General features: G+C 43.7%; 1 protein-coding gene across 1 annotated transcript in view; it reads left to right on the plus strand.

Moving 5' to 3' along the window:
• The window catches only part of Igf2bp3 (insulin like growth factor 2 mRNA binding protein 3), a 134,486-nt gene that overhangs the window by 29,091 nt on the left and 85,007 nt on the right, over positions 1-20,388 (plus strand). The window contains exon 3 of the mRNA XM_027429579.2: positions 14,960-15,008. Within this exon, the coding sequence (XP_027285380.1) occupies positions 14,960-15,008 (49 nt within the window). The remainder of the gene's footprint in view (positions 1-14,959; positions 15,009-20,388) is intronic.

Raw genomic sequence — 20,388 nt, forward strand, 5'->3', positions numbered from 1 at the left:
TCCCAGGCTGGTCTGGAACTGAATTCTTCTGGCTCTGCCTTTTGAATGAACACACCACACACACTTAGCTACGACATCACCTTTTAAACTGAACAGTATGGTCCAGCAATGATGCATGCCTTTGACACAGCAGCAGAAGCTGAGACAGAGGGACAAAATAACAATAAACTAATTAGAACAATAGGTAACTGTTTTTGGATGCAACATAGGACTTGAAGTGTGGCTAACTGTGATGCTATGGAGCCACAGTTCCATTCTTCAGCAGTGTCTACATTCTGTATGACTTTTTTTTTTTAAGATACATTTTAAAGGTAAAAGATACCACCTGGGATAGACAGCTGAAAGACAAATGATGCATTTGTTTCATTGCTTATTTATTTATTCACCTTGTGTGACCCTGGTTGGCAGAACTTAGCACCTCGTGCATCCCTGTCTTGAGTGCTGGCATGGACCATTACCAGCATCCCCCAATGCTGTTTCAGGATGATCTCAGGCCCCGTAATTGGTTCAGTGGTGGAAGCGCTTGTTGTTAACCTGAACCCCATGGTAGAGGAAAAGAACCAGCTTCTGTGCCTTGTCTTGTGATTTCCACAGGTGTGCAAATACACAATAAACACGTATAATAAAAATTTAAAAGGATGGACTGGTGAGAGATGGCTTAGCAAATGTGTTTTTGTCAGTTTGACTCAAACTAGAGTCTCCTAGGAAGAGTCAGTAGAGGACTTTCCTCTATCAGATTGGCCTGTGGGCATGTCTGAGAGGGCATCCTAGAATGAACTCTGTAGACCAGGCTAGAACTCAAGAGAAATCCGCCTGCCTCTTGAGTGTAGAAATTAAACAGGTTTATCTCTACCACCTGGCTGAGAGGGATTTTCTTAATTGCTAATTGGTTCTAGAGGGCCAGCTCACTGTGAGCCATGCCATTCCTAGGCAGGTGGGGTTAGGACTATACAAGAAAGGTTAAACAATCCCAAGAGCTTTTTTGTTTGTTTGTTTTTCAAGACAGAGTTTCTCTGTGTAGCTTTGGAGCTTATCCTGGAATTTGCATTGTGGACCAGGCTGGCCTCGAACTCACAGAGATCTGCCTGCCTTTACCTCCCAAGTGCTGGTCTTAAAGGTGTGTGCCATCACTGCCTGGCTAACTTTTTTTTTTTTTTTTAAGAATTTATTTATTTATTATGTATACAACATTCTGCTTCCATGTATATCTGCACACCAGAAGAGGGCACCAGATCTCATAACGGATGGTTGTGAGCCACCATGGGGTTGCTGGGAATTGAACTCAGGGCCTCTGGAAGAGCAGTCAGTGCTCTTAACCTCTGAGCCTTCTCTCTGGCCCCCATATTTTTTTAATCTGTAAAGTGAGGGCCTTTGTGTTTACCTTCCTGTTTGCTAAGAGTAAAATGTCTGGCACAGCCTTTCACAGCCTTTACCCATTAAGAGTCCTTGTGTAAATGCTTATTGCAGGAATTTTTATTCCAAGTATTTATAAAATTTTAAAGTTTAGTCTTATTTGGTATTTTTTTAAATCTATTTTTGAGGTGGTTTCTCAGAATTCAAGCTGTTTTTGAATGTCCTATATAGCTTAGGCTGACCTTGAACTTGGGCTTTTCGTGCCTCAGTATCTTTCAATGCTGGGATTAAAATTTATTCTTCTTAAAGATTTTTATTACGGAGAGAGAGAGAGAAAGAAAGAGAGAGAGAGAGCGCTCATACTTGCTTCCTGTAGAACTCAGGATGGGGCCAGCTTGTGAAATCTGGCAGCAAGTGTATATGCCTGCTGAGCCATCTCATTAGCCCATAATTTATTCTTTTTTAAAAAACTATATGTCCATGGATGTTTTGCCTGTTTTGCATGTCTTTGTACCACCTGTGTGTCTGGTGTCCTTGGAGGGCTAGGAGAGGGCACCAGATTCCCAAGACTGGAGTTATAGACAGCTATAAGCTGGTGAGTGGCTGCTGGGAATTGAACCCGGTCCTTTGGAAGAGCGACTAGTGCCCTTTACCACTGAGCCATCTCTCCATTTCCCCACAACTTGTTATGTGGCTGTTAAGGTTAAACAGTCTAGAGGTGACTGATCTTGGATATTGCTGACTTTGGACAAGGCAGCTGCTCACTGGAAGTACCTCTTGTTTGCCTGAGAATTGGTATAATGGCAAATCATGTAGAATTATCCTAATTAACAAAACATTCTGTTGACGTGAACAGTGCAGATAATACATGTGTGTCATTATGGAATGTTCTTTGTTGCTGTTGCTTTTTGCTTGTTTTGTGGTGTGTTTTTTTTTTTTTTTTTTTTTTTTTGGATATAGGGTCTTACTATTAGCCTTGGCTGGCCTGAACTTGGTCTGTAGACAAGTAGACAAGTCTGGCCTGGAACTCAGAGTTCCACCTTGGTGCTGAGATTAAAGGCATATGTCACCACACCCTATTTGGAATAATATTTTTGTGACTATGCCATCTGAAGTTCTTTCTACTGTAGTTAGCAGAATGAATCTAAGTCTGCTGTCCTTTCTGCGCAGGAGAAGGAGATGGGATATTGTCTCAGGAGTAGCTCTTGTTGTTTGCAGTATGGGAAATGGTAACTGGGTTGCAGTGTTGTCAGGACTCCTTCCAGATAGTGACAGAAATCATGTTTTGAGACTTTCCTTACTCATGCCACCAACAGGCTCAGAGTTTGATTTGGACACATTTTTGAGTGTGAGAGAGAATCGGCCTGCCTAGATTGGCCAAAAATTCACAATCCTTTCCCCTCAGCTTCTGGGTTTTAGGATTATAGGCACGTACTACCGTAGTCAGCAGACACTTTGGTTTTGACTGATTTTGTTGTTTGTGAAGATAGAGATTTGTATGTACTTTTTTTCCCATTTAGCCCAGACCAGCTGAGAACTTGCTATGTAGCCAGGTCAGGTCTTGACCTTCTGATCCTATTACCTCTACCTCCCAAGTACTGGAGTTACAGCCATGTGCTGCCAAGCCTGGTTAGCGTGTATGTAGTTATTTTTTGTGGGGTTTGTTTGTTTTTGGTTTTTCAAGACAGGGTTTCTTTGTGTAACCCTGGCTGTCCTGCAGCTTGCTCTGTAGACCAGGCTGGCCTCAAATTCACAGAGATCAGTCTGCCTCTGCCTCCCGAGTGCTGGATTAAAGGCGTGCACCACCACCACCACCACCACCCTGCCGAGTATGAGCATATTTTCTGTGTGTACATATGTGCACTTTGTGCATAACTAGTACCTGCAGAGTTCAGAAGGTATTAGCCTCAGAGCATCTGGAACTGGAATTATGGATGGTTGTGAGCCACCTCATGGGTGCTGGGAACTGAACACAGGTCCACTGTGAGAGCAGCCAGTGCTCCTAAGCACAAGCATCCAATCGTCTCTCCTGCCTTGGAGTTCGTGTTGCTGGCCTCAAACCTGCAGTGATTGTCTTGCCTCTGCCTCCTTGTGTTAGCATGGCAGGCTCATACCACCATACCTGAGAACGTTGTTTCTTGCCTTTGAAAAAAATAAATGTAATCAGTTTTACCTTTGAGTAACTATTTGATATCATCTCTGTTCACCTGAAAACATATGAGCTATGTATGTAGTTTTTCTAGTAACCACATTAAGAAAGAAGTAAAAAAATAAATTAAGATTCTGTACAACCTAATATGTCTAAAACATTTTAACATATAAACAATCAAACAAAGCACTGAGAACATTGTCCTTTCTTTTCTCTTTTTGGTTTTTGTTTTGTTTTTAAGGCAGGGTTTGTTTGTGTATCCCTGGCTGTCCTGGAACTGGCTCTGTAGATCAGGCTGGCCTTGAACTCAGAGGTCCACCAAGTGTTGGGGTAAAAGGCTTGCACCAACACCACCTGTTGAGAACATTTTTGTTTTTTAAGTCTTTATGTTCAATGTGTATTTTATACTTCCATAATTGTACTAGCTTTATTTCATTTGCTGATACCCACACAGAAGAGATGGCCTTTGAAATCACGTTAAAAGTATGCTGTATCTTGATAGAAGAAAATGTAAATATTTTAATTAAATAAAAAATATGTATGGTGTTTAAACATGCTTAATATCAGGGGCTGGATGTTAAGTTTTGAGGTAAGAGCATTTGCTTGGCGTGTATGAGGCACTGGAGGAAGCAGTGTGATTCTCTGTGTTGTGTTTGTGCTAGACTTTGTATGGAGCTTGTTTTTGAACTCACACAGGCAGCAAAGCTTTAAATAGTAGTGTTGGTGTTCAACTGAACTTCTGTGGTTACTTGACATACCGGTGGTGACTTGTTTAGAGGTAGTCTTAGCTCTGTCAATAGACAGCTACAGAGTCTTTGGTTATTAAGGTATCCAGGTAGTTGGTACCCATTCAACTGTTGTCTTCAAAGCTAACTTTTGGTTGCTTGGTTTTGTTTTTGAGACAGGTCTCACTGTGGCTGTCTGGGAGCTGGCTGTGTAGCTATGGTTGGCCTGGACCTTGCAAGTGCCGTTCTTAGCCCCCCAAATGTTGGAATTGCTGCTGTATTCATATGCCAGCCACAAACACTTAACTGGTTTAATTTCTTTCTAAAGTCATTTATTTTTATTTGTGTTTGTATGGTGTGTGTACGTGTGTGTGTGTGTGTGTGTGTGTGTGTGTGTGTGTGTGTGTGTGTGAGATTGTGCACCCAGGCCAGCAGAATGACAGGTGTCCTGCTCCTTCACACTCTGCATTATTCCTTTGAGACAGGCCCTGTCACTGAGCCTCCACTTTGCTGGTGTCCCTAAGCCCCAGTGTCATTGTGGTTCCAGCTCCCTACACCTCTGGGTTATGAGGTGCTTACAGCAGCTATACTTGGCTTTTTATATGGGTGCTGGGATTTGAACTCAGGTCCTCAGCAAAGCATACCTACCAACCAAGCTCTCTCCGGCCCTCTTTTTTGAGTCAGTCTGGGAATGAAACCCGGGGTTTTGTGCTTTCCAGGTGAGCATTGAGCCACATCTTCAACTCCTCAAACTTCTTTTAAACTGGTAAGATAAAAACTTAAAAATTGTATGAGTATCAGCTTTATCCCTAGATGTAAATATAAAAGACTTTCTGCAAAATGCTTACAACCTAAAATTTGAATTAGAAATTATCACCATGGGCCAGGTGTTGGTGGTGCACGCCTTTAATCCCACCACTCGGGAGGCAGAGGCAGGTGGATCTCTGTGAATTCAAAGCCAGCCTGGTCTCCAGAGCGAGAGCCAGAATAGGCTCCAAAGCTACACAGAGAAACCCTGTCTTGAAAAAAAAAAACAACAACAAAAAGAAATTATCAGTATGAATACATATGTTTCTGTTTCTCTCTCTCTCCTTTCCCTCCCTCCTCTCCCTCCCTCCCTCCCTCCCTCCCTCCCTCCCTCCCTCCCTCCCTCCTTCCCTCCTTCACTCTCTCAGCTGGGATGAGTCTAGTAAGGATGATGAATGCTTAGTGGCCAGATTATAGACTCTACTGTTGATGACCAAAGGAGATCAGTGTCTCAAGTAGATTGCAGATGTGAACAAGAAAAACACACACAGTACTTGAAATATTATAAATGAAAGCAGGAGGTAGAGGGCTTACCTAGCACAAGACCCCAGGTCCAACTCTAGTACTTGCCCCCCTCCAAAAAAAAAACAAAACCAGAAAGCAAAACTGCTCTTGAAATGGAATTTTATCCATAAGTTGTAAGAACCAGCATCAGAAAGAATGAATGAGATCAGTTAATACGAAGAATGCCATGAGCCGGCTTTGTAACTGCGCTGAAAACATTTGGTCTCTTTAGAAGACAGCGGGGCACAGCTCATCCTGAAAGGTGAGAGATCTCCATGGACTCCTGCAGGAGGAGGTGGAGACATATTTTCGAGCCTGGTTTGTTTTGGAGGGCATTTCAAGAAGCCATGGATGAGTGAGCTGATGGAGGAAAGGAGCTAGGAGGGCAGTCCCAGGGCACACATTACTGCATTTATTGTAAAGAAATGGGATTTGAGATTATACAGATGCCCCCAGCTTCACCCATCTGAATTACGGGTGACATTCATGTGTCCCCACCATTCCCTGCCTGTAAAAACTGTAGAATAATCTCTTAAAAATATATTGAGATTGGGCTGGGTGGTGGTGGCCACACCTTTGATCCCAGCACTCAGGAGGCAGAGGCTGGAGGATCTCTGTGAGTTCCAGGCCAGCCTGGTCTCCAGAGCGAGTGCCAGGATAGGCTCCAAAGCTACACAGAGAAACCCTGTCTCGAAAAAACGGGGCCAGGGTTGTGGGGGGGGATATTGAGATTGAATTTAGAGACTCTGCATGCTAGGAAAGCAGATTGATTTAAAAAACGAACAAACAGGAAAACCATCGCCACCAAAACAGGGCCTCTCTATATGGCAGTGGCTGCTCTTAAATTTGGAGAGATTTGCCTGCCTCTGCCTCTGCCTCTGCCTCCTGAGTGTAGCAATTAAAGGTGTTTGCTATCACACCACACCTAGTTCTGCAGATTATTCTTAAGAGTTTCAATTTTCCCAGTATTTCTGAGCTTTTGAGTCTTCTGAGAAAGCACTGATGTTAGAAATCAACAAACAAGTGTGGCCTGCTGGAACTAGGGGTGAGTGGCTCCGGTGACCTCAGAGGTGAGAGTGGCGGGAGATAAAAGGCATCTACTGTGGTGAGGAGAGAGCTAAACGTGTTTATCCTGATTTTTCTGTACTTACTGCTCTTCAGACCGTTCAAGAGTTTCTGAGGGAAAGGGCTTGATAATGTGGCCCCGGCTGGTTTAGAGCTCACTGTGTAGCCCGGGTGGCCTCTGTGGTGACCCAGCTGCCTCTTCCTCCTGATACATTAAAGGTATGTGTGCCACCATTCCTAGCATTTGTTTGTTGAATGAGGTGAGCTCTCACCGTGTAGCCCAGGTTGGCCTCTAACTTGGAATCCTCTTCAGCCTCCCAAGTTGCTGGGATCATAGATATGGCCACCATACCCTGCTGATAATTCTTCTTTATTAGAAGAATTTTAGCTCAACCTTAATGGGAGGCTTGACAGAGTGAGAAAGTTGTGTATTCAACCTGAATAAAATAATATAGGCAATGACCAAAACAAGGCAGCCAGCGAGCCAGGCATGTGGAGGCATACCTGGAATCCCAGCAGTTAGGAGACTGAGGTGGGATGGAGACTCCCAGGCTAGGCTGGGCATGGTGACTCATGCCTTTAATCCCAGCACTCAGGAGGATCTCAGCCAGAGGCTAGCCTGGTCTACATAGAGAGACCCTGTCTCAAAAAAAAAAAAAAAAAAAAAAAAAAAACCCAAAAAACTAAAAGAGAAGGTGTGTGAGGTCTGTCTGAGCTGCTGAGCAAGACCCTGTTTCAGAGGTAGACAAACAACAACAAACCAATACTGGACACCCCTGGGGAGCACCACTCCTTTATTCTAGACAAGCAACAGTGAAAAGCCTATCAAGCCTTTGGGTCTGTCATTTTATATGGGATAGAAAATTAGCAAAATCCAGGCCCAGGGAAACTGTTAAGTGAAGAGAGAGAAGTGAAATGGAAAATCTCCAGTCTCCTGAGAAGTGAGCCAGATACTGTGTGTGGATCGTATTTGTATAATGTGGATTAACCACTTGTTACATTTTTTTATTTAGGAAAACTTGAGCTCTAGCTAGATATTTAATGTTGTCGTTTGGTAACGTAAAATGTCCTTATTGCGTTTATTAGTGTGTAAGCACAGATGGACCATGGAGTATGAGTGAAAGTCAGAGGACGTCTGGTAAGAGTGTTCTCTCCTCCCGGACGGGACTCAGAAATCAAATTCAGGTTGCCAGGCTTGACAGCATATGGCAGTTTCTCCACGAAATCGTCTAGGCCAGCTGAGTTCTCACTTTGATAATGGCATTTTTTCTAAAGTCATCTGGGGAGAGGCTGGGGATGGAGATTTGGTGGACAGGTTTATGAATGTCTTAGGTGGCCCAGGCTGGTTTTGAACTGTCCAAGTGGCTGAGGGTGACCTTGAACAGGATCCTTCCAAATCTGCCTCCTGGGTGTTAGAATTACAGGCCCACGTCCACTGCATTCAGCTGTTTAAGGTCTTTTGTTGACTTGTTTGTTTTTTTCCCTCCCCTTCACCTCCACCCCAGCCCCACAAGGTTTTGAGACTGAGTCTCACTCTGTAATCCATGTTGATCTGGAATTCATTGTAGTTTGGGTAGACTGACTTGAATCTGGGCTGACTCAATTTCCTCAGCTGAGATTGCAAGCATGAGCTACCATGCTTGATAGACTAATGCTTTTATTTATTTAGATAGTTTCTCTCTCTCTCTCTCTCTCTCTCTCTCACTTTTGAGACAGGGTCTCTCTATGTATCTCTGGCTGACCTAGATAGAATTCACTATGTTGACCAGGCTGGCTTTGAACTCAGAGATCTGCTTGTGTGAGGGCAACTTCAGTTGCCTTTTTGGGGGGTAAGGGGGTTGCAGTTAGAGTCTTGCTGTGTAGAGTAGACTGGTTCTGAACTCCCATCTTCCCCTCGCCAGTGCTGGGATTACAGGAGTGCCCCACTCTGCCGCTTGAGTTGTCTTATTTCTTGGTAATTTGGGGAGTTTATGGATATTTCATGCTATTCTCATATATCACATTCAGTTTAGTAAATAGTTACTGATATTGGGCCGGGGAAGCCATAGGCAGAATCTAGAACCTGATAGGAGTTATGACCTGGGACTGTGCCAAGTAAATGTAAGACATATTATTAAGACCTTGATGTGAACAAACCAACTGGGGTGGCAGTTCCGAGCAACCGGAATAAACCCTGAGTAGGTATCTACTAGTTGGAGTCTTGGTTAGTCCATCTTGTGCCATGCTTGAGTTGTGGTCATGTTGAATATCGTCCTTGTCTTAGCGTGATTGGCCCTCGTGGGCCTTGTTGGAGGAGGCAGGGTGTAGAATGAACATGATCCAGATCAAACTGGATCGCTGAAGCTGGGAATAGAAAAATGGGGGATCATCTTACTAGTTTTTCTACTTTTGAGTCAACTTCTGCTTTTGTTTTTGTTGTTTGTTTGTAATTTAAGGTCTGATTATATGTTAGTCTTGAAGACTTAATTGTGACTGCACTTAGATTTAGAAGCTCTCAGCAAACAGCCGCTACCTCTTGACTTTCTGTTCTTGGCATTTCTCTGTAGTTTCCTTCATTCTCCTGGCTAAAAGTTGAGCATATTCTGCAGCCTCTTCCTTGTTTTTCTTAGTGTGTTTCTTCAGAGCAATTTGTCGGCTGTGTTTTTGTTGCAGGACATGTGAAGTAACAAGACACTGAATCTTGGGTGTTTGAGTTCTGGACTTCTTCCTTCTTTGCTTAGGGGCTTTCTGACAATATATTGGCAGACATCATTGAAGACTTTTCTGCTTGCTCTTTTGGGGCCCAACTGCCAAGGCACAATAGTATGGGTCAGTCCAGAAATACCCTCCTCCTCCACTTATTTATTTTTCTATCCAGGCAGGGTTTCTCTGTGTAGCCCTGGCTGCCCTGGCACTCGCTCTATAGACCAGGCTGGCCTCTAACTCGGGATCCACCTACCTCTGCATCCTGAGTGCTGGTATTAAAGGTGTGTACCATCAAGTGTGCGCGCTCTCTCTCTCCTTCTCTCTCTTTGGTCTTTCGAGGCAGGGTTTCTCTGTGTAGCTTTGGAGCCTGTCCTGGAACTGACTCTCTCTCTCTCTCTCTCTCTCTCTCTCTCTCTCACACACACACACACACACACACACACACACACACACACACACACACACACCACACCACACTTATTCTTTTGAAACAGTAACTGAGTTGAGAATACTCAGATTGGCACCCACAATGCAGCCCCAAACAGACTTGCGCTTCCTGTCTCCAGTTCTCCTTAGTCTGTAACAAGAATGTACCTCACTCAACAGCAGGCTCACACTGCCATGGGTCGAGACACCCTACTTCATGGGAAAACCTTGTGTGTTGTTCCCACTACTAATCCCCACTCGTAACTCTTGCACTGTTCACCAGAGCAGCCACTCCTGTGGCCATGTGCTCCTCATAGAATGTGTGGAGTTACAAAGTTTGTCTTCAGTGAGCTTCTGACAGCCTGTGGTATCTTGACAGCCAACTGCCTAGGAGTCACCATGAAAAAGAACTTAGAGTCAATTTGAAAATTTGCATAAAATCATATCAGTTAACGAAGGGTCTTGAAGGTGCTGTTTAGAATTCCTTTGATTAAACTTGTTTTTTAAAAGATACATTACTAGTTGAATTTCCATGCAAACATTTCAGTATATGGATGTTTTCGCCAGTTGGAGGGATGGAGCCAGGGCCTTGGGCAGGCTAAGTGTGTGCCCTGCAGTGAGTGCAACAAGTCAAGTCCCAGCTCTGCAGAAGTAGGTGTTTTTAAAACCCATTTTCCTCTGGGAGAAATCCCTTTTTTGTTTTTTTTTTTTTAATAATTTGTGTATTTAAATAATTGAGTGGTTTTTTTTTTCTAGTTTTCATTCTTGTACTAAATGTGGTGATTTTTTTTCCTTCTGTATAAGATTTAAGAAAGTCAACATAAATGCCAAATCCTGTTTCTCTTATGTTTTTCTTCCTATTTTGGAGTTTGTTGGTGTTTTGAATACATAGCCCAGGTTGGTCTGGAAAGTGTCCTGTGTGGCCCAGGCTGGCCTCACATTTTCTATGCGTCCTGCTTTTGTCTCCTGCCTGGGATTACAGGCAGTCCTCTTTCGTTTCCCTTCTGTTAACTAAATATTTAAGTTTAAACCTGTTGAGTACTTACCTGTTGCCAAGCACTGTTCTATACACCCAAGATAACCCTGTTATCCCATATCTCATGTATGTGATTTGTGTGTGTGGTAGTTTGAAAGAAAATGGCCCTCAAAGAGAGTGGCACTATTAGGAGGTGTGGCCTTGTTGGAGGAAGTGTGTAATTGTGGGGGCGGGCTTTGAGGTCTCTTTTGCTCAAGCTTCCCTCAGTATGAATATGAGTCAACTTCCTGCTGCCTTCTGGTCAAGATGTAGCACACTCAGGTCCAGGACCACATCTGCCTGCACACTTCATGATGATAATGGTCTAAACTTCTGAACTGTAAGCCACCCCAGTTAAATGTTTTCTATGTGAGTTGCTGTAGTCACAGCAATAAAAATCTTAACTAAGATAATATGTGATGTCAGAAGAAATGAGACACTACTTTATTTAACTTATATTGGAACTGAACTGTTATATACGTGCAAGTGTCTCCCAGGCTCCTGGCTTCCAATTTTGAATATAGGCAAGGCTGACCTTGAACTCCGGGCCCTCCAGGGTGCTTGGATTACAGGTGTGTATCACCACACTTGGCAGAAACCATCTGTAAACATCAGTATTTACTTGACTCTTCAGCATTTTGAATCAACCTAGATAGGATATCCTTCTAGAAGTTGGCCTAGAGATAGACGCCAGAGACACTGACTAGTTAGCATGTGATGAGCAGTATAGTTTGGGTTGAGTAGGCAGAGACAGTATTTCTCTGCCATCTGAGTATGGTTGGAACCTTTGGTTGATTAGGAAACTGGACAGTCATTTAGAAAATGATTATTCCAAAGGGACATTTAGTTGGTAAATGAGAGCTGTGTGCATTTTTAAACATTCTTGAGAACATGGCTGTTTTTCAATAATAATACCCTAAAGAATTTCTTGGACATTTGGTTTTGTAATGTGAGTATATGCACACTTGCACATTGACTTTGGGGAAGTTTTGTTAGTTTGGTTTGTTTTTCGAGACAGGGTTTCTCTGTGTAGCTTTGGAGCCTGTCCTAGAACCAACTCTTGTAGACTAGGCTGGTCTCGAACTCACTTAGAGACCTGCCTGCCTCTGCCTCCCGAGTTCAGGGACTAAAGGTGTGTGCCACCACCACCTGGCTTGACTTTAGGGAAATTTTTGTGGAGATGTCTACTCTCCACAATGAGTCCAGAGTGGGTGGAGACTCAGTTTCTTCACTCTTCTTGCAAGCCTGTCAAATGCTTGAATAAAATAAGTTCACACCTGCATATTCTCTAGGTTACCCAGGGTAAATATTTACAGTGTGAATGAAGCAAATTATAACATATCCAAAACATATTAGAAAACTTGTGTTATATTAGTGTGTGTGTGTGTGTGTGTGTGTGTGTGTGTGTGTGTGTGAGCGTGCACAGGTATACTCACTCAACTGTGTTGATTTGTGTGAATGTAGGCGTGCACGTGGAGTCGAGGACAACTTTGGGTGTGTGTTCTCTGCTGTCTAAACCAGGCTAGCTGGACCACAGCATGTGGGGAGTTTCCTGTCTTGGACTTCTATGCGCTACGTGCCTGGTTTACATGGGTTCGGGGATTTGGATTCCAGGTCCCCATGTGTGTGAGGCAGGCACTTTCCTCACTGACCCATCTCCCAGCCATTGGGTATATTTTTAAACCTTTTATCCAGAATTAGTATCAATGTGAGCATGAGTTGTGATGAAGATGATGATGGTGATTTTTGTTCTTGAGTCTGAATCTGGCTTTGTAGGATAGATAACCTCAGGTTCCTGATCTTCCTGTTTTAGCATCCTGAGTGCTGGGACTACATGTCTTCTTCACATGCCCGGCACAGGGGCCATTCTTGGACAAAGCATCATGTCCTCTGTGTGTTCTAATTAGATGGTGCTCAGATTTTTTTCCTTAACTGACACTATATACACTATTTTAGTCTGCTCTCTCTGATTTTCTGTTTTACTGTGTCATAAAAACTATTGAATGCATCTCCCTTCTTTTGCTCTGCGTAGATTGTGAGCAGGAAGTCTAATTTGAGTTCGTGTTTCCTTTGGTATCTTTGATTAGGCAGCAGCTACGGCATTTATTCTGCTCTGTGAGAAAGGAAAGAGGTAGACAGCGCACTACAGTCTACTTCAGACCTCATAGGCTGTAAAACTTCAAAATCAGAGGCTGTTTGATGGGGAGAGGGAAGTTCATTGGGGTTCTGGTTTTTGTGAGTTAAACAATTGAATTAGTTTCTTTTTTATTATTTTTAATTATGTGTAAGTGTGTGCACATGAGTGCAGGTGCCCATAGTGGCTCTGGTCTGTAGTTAGAGTTACAGGTGGTTGGTTATAAGTCACCTGATGTAGTTGCTAGGAGTGAAACTCAGGTCCTCTGGAAGAGCAGTAAGTGATCTTAACTGCAGAGCCATCTCTCCAGCCCCTGAATTACTTTCTTGATTTGTCAAACTGAGTTGCTACATTATTCTCACTGCTGTTTGGCTTTATGGAGGCGCGTGTCACTGTGTTACCAAGGCTGGCCCAACCTCAAAATCCTCCCCCTTCAGTGTCCCTGTGGCATATTACAGATGGGCATTGCTGTTTCAGCAGCTAGAGACTGATTGGTGTATGGTGCCCGTAGAGCGACTCACAGTCTGTGTCCTGTCTCCCTCTCCACCCTTCACCCACCACACAGGTGGTTCAGAGGTAAAGATTCCTCATGTTCTCCATGCTGTGGATTTCTTAGCCTGAAACCTATTAACTTCTTATTTTGGGTTCAAGTTTTACATTGAAGCTAGGCTGGCCTCCATCACAGTAATCCTCCTGCCTCACCCTCCCAAGCGCCGGTATTGTCATCATTATTATTAGTGTGTATATGTTCATGTGAATGAATGTAAAGTCAAACTTAAGTGTCTTTCTCAATATTTTTTTTTTCTTGTTTGAGACAAGGTCTTGCTATGTAGCCCTGGCTGGTCTAGAACTCACTGTGTAGCCCTGGCTGGTCTAGAGTTCACTGTGTGTGCTGGCTATGAAATCACAGAACCTTATTTGCCCCCTGAATGCTAACATTGAAGGTGTGCACCACTGTACCCAGCTTCTTAAAAGGGTGCTGGAGATAGAGGTCAAGTCTTCATGTTTATGTACAAGTACTTTACCAACTAAGCTATCTCCCCAGTCCTAGGATGTCTTTAAATGCATAGGATTGCTAAAGAAACTGTTTCAAAGTACAGTTAGCAAAGCCTAGTATGCTCATTCAAGCCTGCTCAGGCAAGAGGATTGCTGAAATTTCTAGGCAAGTCTGGGATTCAGAGCAAGAGACCCTGTCTCCAGAAAAGATAACCAAACCCATAAAGTTAGCAAAGTGTTAACTTATGATGCAGTAATATGTGCTTTTCAATATAATTGTGGGGGCCTAGGGAATGGATCTTGACTGATAGTACTTTCCTCAAGTATGAGGCCCTGGGTTCAGTGCCCAGCACTGCATGAAGGAGATGCGTTGGCCCACAGCTGTAAGCCCAGTGCTCAAAAGGTAAAGGCAGGGGCCTCAGGAGTTCAAGGTCATTCTAGGCTAGTCTACCGAGAATGTGTGTGTTTGTATATGTGCACCCATGCATGATTGTGTATGTATGTACAAGTTTTGGCAGCATAGTAAATTTCACAGCACTAAATCCAGATGATATTTAAAAGATCCACTGCACCTTTTGTGGCATGAGAATACCTGATTTTTATCGATTTGAGAATTACAGGTACTATGGCTTATTACCAACAAGCATGAAGAAAGAATGTGTTGAATGTTACAGTCTGGAAGTAGTGAAAATATGTGTGCTTCCCTTTTTCCTCCAGTCACAAGTTCCCTGAAAGTTCTTCTGAGCCCCTTAGCTGTGATCTCAGAACAAAAACATCTGGACTTAGGCCCTGTCTGTGCCCTGGGAGGATAAGGGAAGGAGGCTTTAAAGCTACACATAGTCATCAGAACAAATTTACTTTTATCTATCTGTTTTAGTGGTTTAGAAAGCATCGATCATTTAACAGTGCCAAGGCCAAGTTCTCGGGGCACACCTTGGGGTTGGTTTGCCTTTTCCATGGGCTACATTTCCTCATTACATTTTGGTGTGTAGTTAAATTAAAATTCATATTTTAATTATTTCTTAAGCTTCTGTGTTGGCTGTGTGGTGTGTTTTGCTTTTGTCTGTTTTGGTCCTTAAAACATTTTAATTCTTCTGCAGGATTCGGAAACTTCAGATCCGAAACATCCCGCCTCACTTACAGTGGGAGGTAAGACCTTCAATATTTTCAGCTAAGATCTTAGTTTCAGAGCCTAGTGTTTTGTTTTTCCAAAGGTTTTTCTCCTTCCTTCAGCTCTAAGGTGTGCTAGAACTTAATTCTTCTCTCTTATGGCTGTGGTTCGGACTTTTCTTTGTATAATTAAACTCCTTAAAACTCTGTTCTTTGAAATATTTTCTAAAATGCCCAATAGTTGAGAGTAATTGTTACCTTTCTCATTAACTCCATCCATCCAGTGTCCTGTTGGTCTGTTGCCCATTGGATTTAGATACAGCGGTCCTTCCTTGGCAGAATTTTTAAGACAAGTGCCTGCTACTTAGTACTTTATTTAAAAAATGTGATTCTGCTTCTTTTTGCTTTTACGGTGGCTCTGCAGTGATTGTGTATCAACAAAAACTCAGTAGCACAGTTGACTAGCCTGTGTCAGCAATTTCCATAGCATCGTGCCGGTGTAATGGTGAGAATTTGAGACACCAGTAGTTGAAGAGGTCAAAGTAAATGATTGTTAACTCTTTCAGACTGTGAGCTCTGAATTAAAAAAAAAAAAAAAATCTTCCTTTATTAAGTTTACCGTGTGTGTCTGTACAATACTTGTGGAGGTCGGGGACCTTTCAGGAGTTGCTTCTCTCCTTCCAACCTGGGAACTCAAGGATTGAACTCAGGTCTTCAGGCTTGACCGAAACAGACCTTTATGGGTTGAGGCATCTTGCTGGCTTCCCTGAAAGGTTTTAAAACCTGCCTTGAAGCTTTGCAAGGAAAGTGCTCAGTTCTGTATCGTTAGAACATAAATATCAAGAACAGCCTGTTTTGTGGTTTCAGATTAGGTTTCTAAATGAATTTTCTGCGTCATTAAATCAGAGCCCTTATTAAAATGCAAAGTATGATTTCAAGGTTCCCTTGGCAGTGAGTTGAGGGAAGTTGTCCTGAGATCTGACTCCCTAAGGTCTCTGAGTAGTATCAAGTTATTTGTGCTTCGAATATTTCACACGGTGCTGTCTTGTTATACATCTGTTGCATCCAATCTTGGAAAGGATGGTTAATTCCTTAATATATTCTAAATGTTTTTGTTACATAATAAAAACAACTTTGTGGGTTGAATGGTGACTTCAGAGATTAAAAGGCATACATTTCCCTGTTTTAAAGTAGTATTTGTTTAGGAAATTCATTAGCTTGAGGAGTGGGCCTCAATCTGCCCATTTTAAAATGGGCCATTTTAAATATGGTTTAATCAGATATTCTGCTCAGGAATCACATCTAGTGTGATACAGCTGTCAGTGAGATAGTCAAATAGCAGCCAGAAATAGGCAACTGAACAGTTAATGTCTTGTCATATTTGCTGGAGCTCATTGAGATTGTATGGCTTGTCATGATGGTTTTCTTTCTTGTACTTTCTCCTTGTTCTGAGTAAAATCTAATTAATAAGCGATCCTTTATTTGCCCTCATTTTTCTTCATAATTCGTTTTCTTTCCCTTTCCTCCCTCCACCCTTGCCTCCATCCTTCCATCTCCTCCCTTTTTTGGTGATGTTGTAAGACCCCCCCCAGAAGCTCAGGCCCCCAGGATCTCAGCCCAAGACTGCAGTCACCCCACAGGCTTTACAGACAAGTGCACAGCAATGACGCTCAGAGCATAGCAACCACCCTGGGAGGGCCTATGGGCCATAACAACCAGTTGACCAGTCAACACAGGGCAAACCCTCCAAGCCTGGAGACACACCAATCCTGAGCCTAGCCAGGAGGAGTCGAAAGCTTGATGCAAACTGCACGAGGCTTTATTATAGTTATTTAACGAGCTAACCCCATGTTAGTTCGGACCTTTCATCCACCCACCATGGCGGATGGCTAGGAAAGACAGCTCAAAGTTTCTGCATAGAGATCTTATAGGGTGGCATAAGGGGAGTGTCTAGGGGTACGCACAGGCTCAGGATTGGTGTGTCTCCAGGCTTGGAGGGTTTGCCCTGTGTTGATTGGTCAACCGGTTGTTATGGCCCATAGGCCCTCCCAGGGTGGTTGCTATGCTCTGAGCGTCATTGCTGTGCACTTGTCTGTAAAGCACACCCAGAGCCGTAAAGCATAGCACCACCAGCTAACTTCTGATTGGTTCCTTGCCACGAGGCAGGCATCTGACCTCCTAGTGACCAAGGCAAAGTCAGACAAGCACGTGTTAGACTGCCATGGCTGCTGAAATAGGCAGGTGTCTGACCTCTTAGTGACTAAGACAAGGTCAGACAAGCATGTGTTCGGCTGTTATGGCTCCCGAAATGCAGAGCTGGTCCCTTCAATGTCTTGCTGTGTAGTTCATACTGGTTTTAAACTTAGGACCCTCAGCCTTAGCCTTCTGAGTCCTGGGATTACAGGCCTGCACCACCACTTCTGGCCCCATGGTCCCTTTTTAAAGGGGCAAATGAGATTGAAAGCAGTTACATGAGACTGTGGAGGAAGCTTGGAACTAGAATTTAGAATCTTTTCAGCTTTGATTCCCTCTTAAACTTTTTTGACATTGATTAACACAAGTATTTTTTTTTTCTTCTGTAAGGATCTTGCTATGTAACCTTGACTGACCTTAAATTTACAGTCTTCCTGCCTCAGCCTCCAGAGTGCTTGAATTCCTGGCCTGTACCAGCATTCGTGATTAAAAAAACAGATTGTTAAGAGTAGGGTGAGCGGGCAGTTCCTTTCTCTGAAGGCTTGTGTAGCACCTTTTATTCCCCTCTTTGGGAAAGGTCATTTTGTATATCTGCGTCTGTGCACCCTGGGTTTTCTGACTGTCTTGTGCCAAAGCCTTACAGTAGACAGTGATAATTGTGCACTTACAGTCCAGATTCCATTATAATGGAAGGATTAGACTTTTATTCCACTGATTAATCTTAGGATCACAGAGAGTAGAACAGCCAGACATTGTGTGACTCATGACTGGATGAAGGAAATGCATTGCCCAGACAAAATATTCCTTCCTAAAAAAGAGATTTGACTACATTCTGCTTTAATTACATTTTGCAAGAAATACGGATAATGGGGTATAGATTACATGATGACCAAGCCTGTGGTATGAGGCCATTCATGGCATAAGCATGCTGTTTTGTTAGACAACCAGTGAGCTGACAAAAGGAAGGAGATTTCTAGAACATGACTTGTACACATGCCTGAAGTGAGCTGTGAGCACTGTACAAGCTCAGTGGAACAGTGTACAGGAAGTGTGACAGTTTGTAGGGAGACTTAAATTTCGGCCTATCACCGTGACTTTATTTTCTGAACAGGGTTTTTACATACATATGTACACACACACGCACGCACGCACACACACGCACACGCACACACACACGCACACACACACACACACCATGGCATGCATGTGGCAGTTGGAGCCAGTTCTTTCCTTCTTCCATGTAGCACTAGGGTTCTTGACTCAGGTTGTCTGTTTGGCAGCAAGTTCCTTTACCCACTGAGCCATCTTGCCTGCCCTGAACACACTTTAAAATTTTTCTCATTGCTAACCCAGAGATGATAATAGCAGCCACCTTACTCATTCACTTCATACGTTAAAAAGAATCACACCTGAAGAGAAAAGCGCTCTCAGCACTGGGGAGGTGGAGCTCTGGGAGTTTGAGGTCAGCCTGGTCTACATAATGAGTTCCAGGACAGCCAGAGCTACATAGTGAAACCCTGCCTCATAAGGGGGGAAAAAAAGAAATCACATCTCCCGTGGCCCTAGAAACAGTGCCTGGTCTGTGTGAGCATCCTATACATTCTGTGTGTGATAGAAAAAACTCTTCACTTCCCAGCCTTGATTAGGTCTCATGGCTGTCAGGTCTAGCTGGTCCCACAGTGCATACACTAGGCCCTCAGAGCCAGGCTCTTTGAATGTGGAGAATCCGTGGATTTGAGAGGTTAAAGAACAAAAGGGAAAGGAGTAGTGACGGAGGGGAGCAGACATTCAGATGCTAGAGCTGGAGTAGCTGACACTGGGTTCTCCGAGTTATACAAGTTCATGGCTAGAGCTTGAGTCTTGTTTCTGGAGGTGCACAACCATCAAAGGCTCAAGCCAACTGCTGAAATGGGGATAGGACCAGAAGCTCATCCTACAGCCTCCCTCTGCCCCGCCCCCAGCCTCCCTCTGACTGGCAGCCCTCTCTGTGGCAGAAGCTCACAGGGAACAGCTTGTGAAAAGGGAGAGTTGGAGTTCCCAGAATCCCAAAGAGAATGTAGATTGGGATTGAGAGCTGCTTCTTATCCTGCTGAGGTCCTCACCTGGAAACAAAAGTAACAGCCTGCATTCTGACACTGACTTCCACACAGAATCAGAGCGTGCTGGCAACACTGCCGTCATGGCACCATGTGAGGGTGGTAGACGCTGTCCAGAGTTGTTAGCATTGCCCACCGTCCTGCTTTGCTTTTGCCATCTTCATTCCTCGTGACGCTTGTGTGACCTCATTCCTCTTCCAACCAAGAGATGAGAATCCAGTTCCTCTCAGGTCCTTTGGGTAGCACCCTTTGATACTGTGTGTCACTGGTGCTTTAGTGGTTACTAGTGGTTTCGTTTTTGATGATCTGAAGCATTATGAACACCGGGGTAAGAAAATGTTCCACATTGTTTCTGTCTGTGGTGGATAAAGATACAAGGAAACAACTTTTGGAGGACCTGTTGCTGGAGTGCTAGGAGAGCTTTTCCTCCACATGTGGGATGCACAGGAGAAACAACAGCACCCTCTTGTCCTTCCTTATTCCTTCGCCTCCTCAGCGTTTGCAGGGGGAGTGCCGTGGAGGCTGGACAGGGACTGACCTGATGCACCATGCTTGAGCCCTTTTCTTTCGCTGTACTCTTTCTTGAGGTGACTCCACCACTTGTTAGGTTTAAGGAAGGGTTGCACGTGAGATTAATTTCCAGTGTCTTAGGAAAGACCTGTGAGAATTTCCTGATTGTCTGAACATCGCTGTCTGGTCAGAAGAGTAAGAATCCCTAGTAGCATTTATAAAAGGCAGGAGGAAACCCATGACCCTCTGACCATGACAGTGAAGCGGTCCTAGAATAAAGAGCAAGTCAGGGTCTTCTGTGGGGACGTGGGGGGTGGGGTTTGCAGAGTAGGTTGGAAACGGATCTGATCCACGGTTACTCATCTGTATCTTAAGGCTCCTTGTGCTGATGAGCCTGGTGCTGCCCATGGCTGAGATGACTAAGATTTTCCAAGGCAAAGGGTAGACTATGTAGTCTGACAAATACTTAAGGGAATGTGTATTTTATTTATTATGTTTGTCTACTTAAGTCATGGATTTTTTTGTTCATGTGTGTGGGGGGCGGTGAGAGTTTCTGTGAGTGCCACTGCTCATGAATTGTGGTGGAGCAGTAGAATTCAGATTTCCAGTTAGAAGGGCAC

The sequence above is a fragment of the Cricetulus griseus genome, chromosome 8 (assembly GCF_003668045.3).
Source record: "Cricetulus griseus strain 17A/GY chromosome 8, alternate assembly CriGri-PICRH-1.0, whole genome shotgun sequence".
NCBI lineage: Eukaryota > Metazoa > Chordata > Mammalia > Rodentia > Cricetidae > Cricetulus > Cricetulus griseus.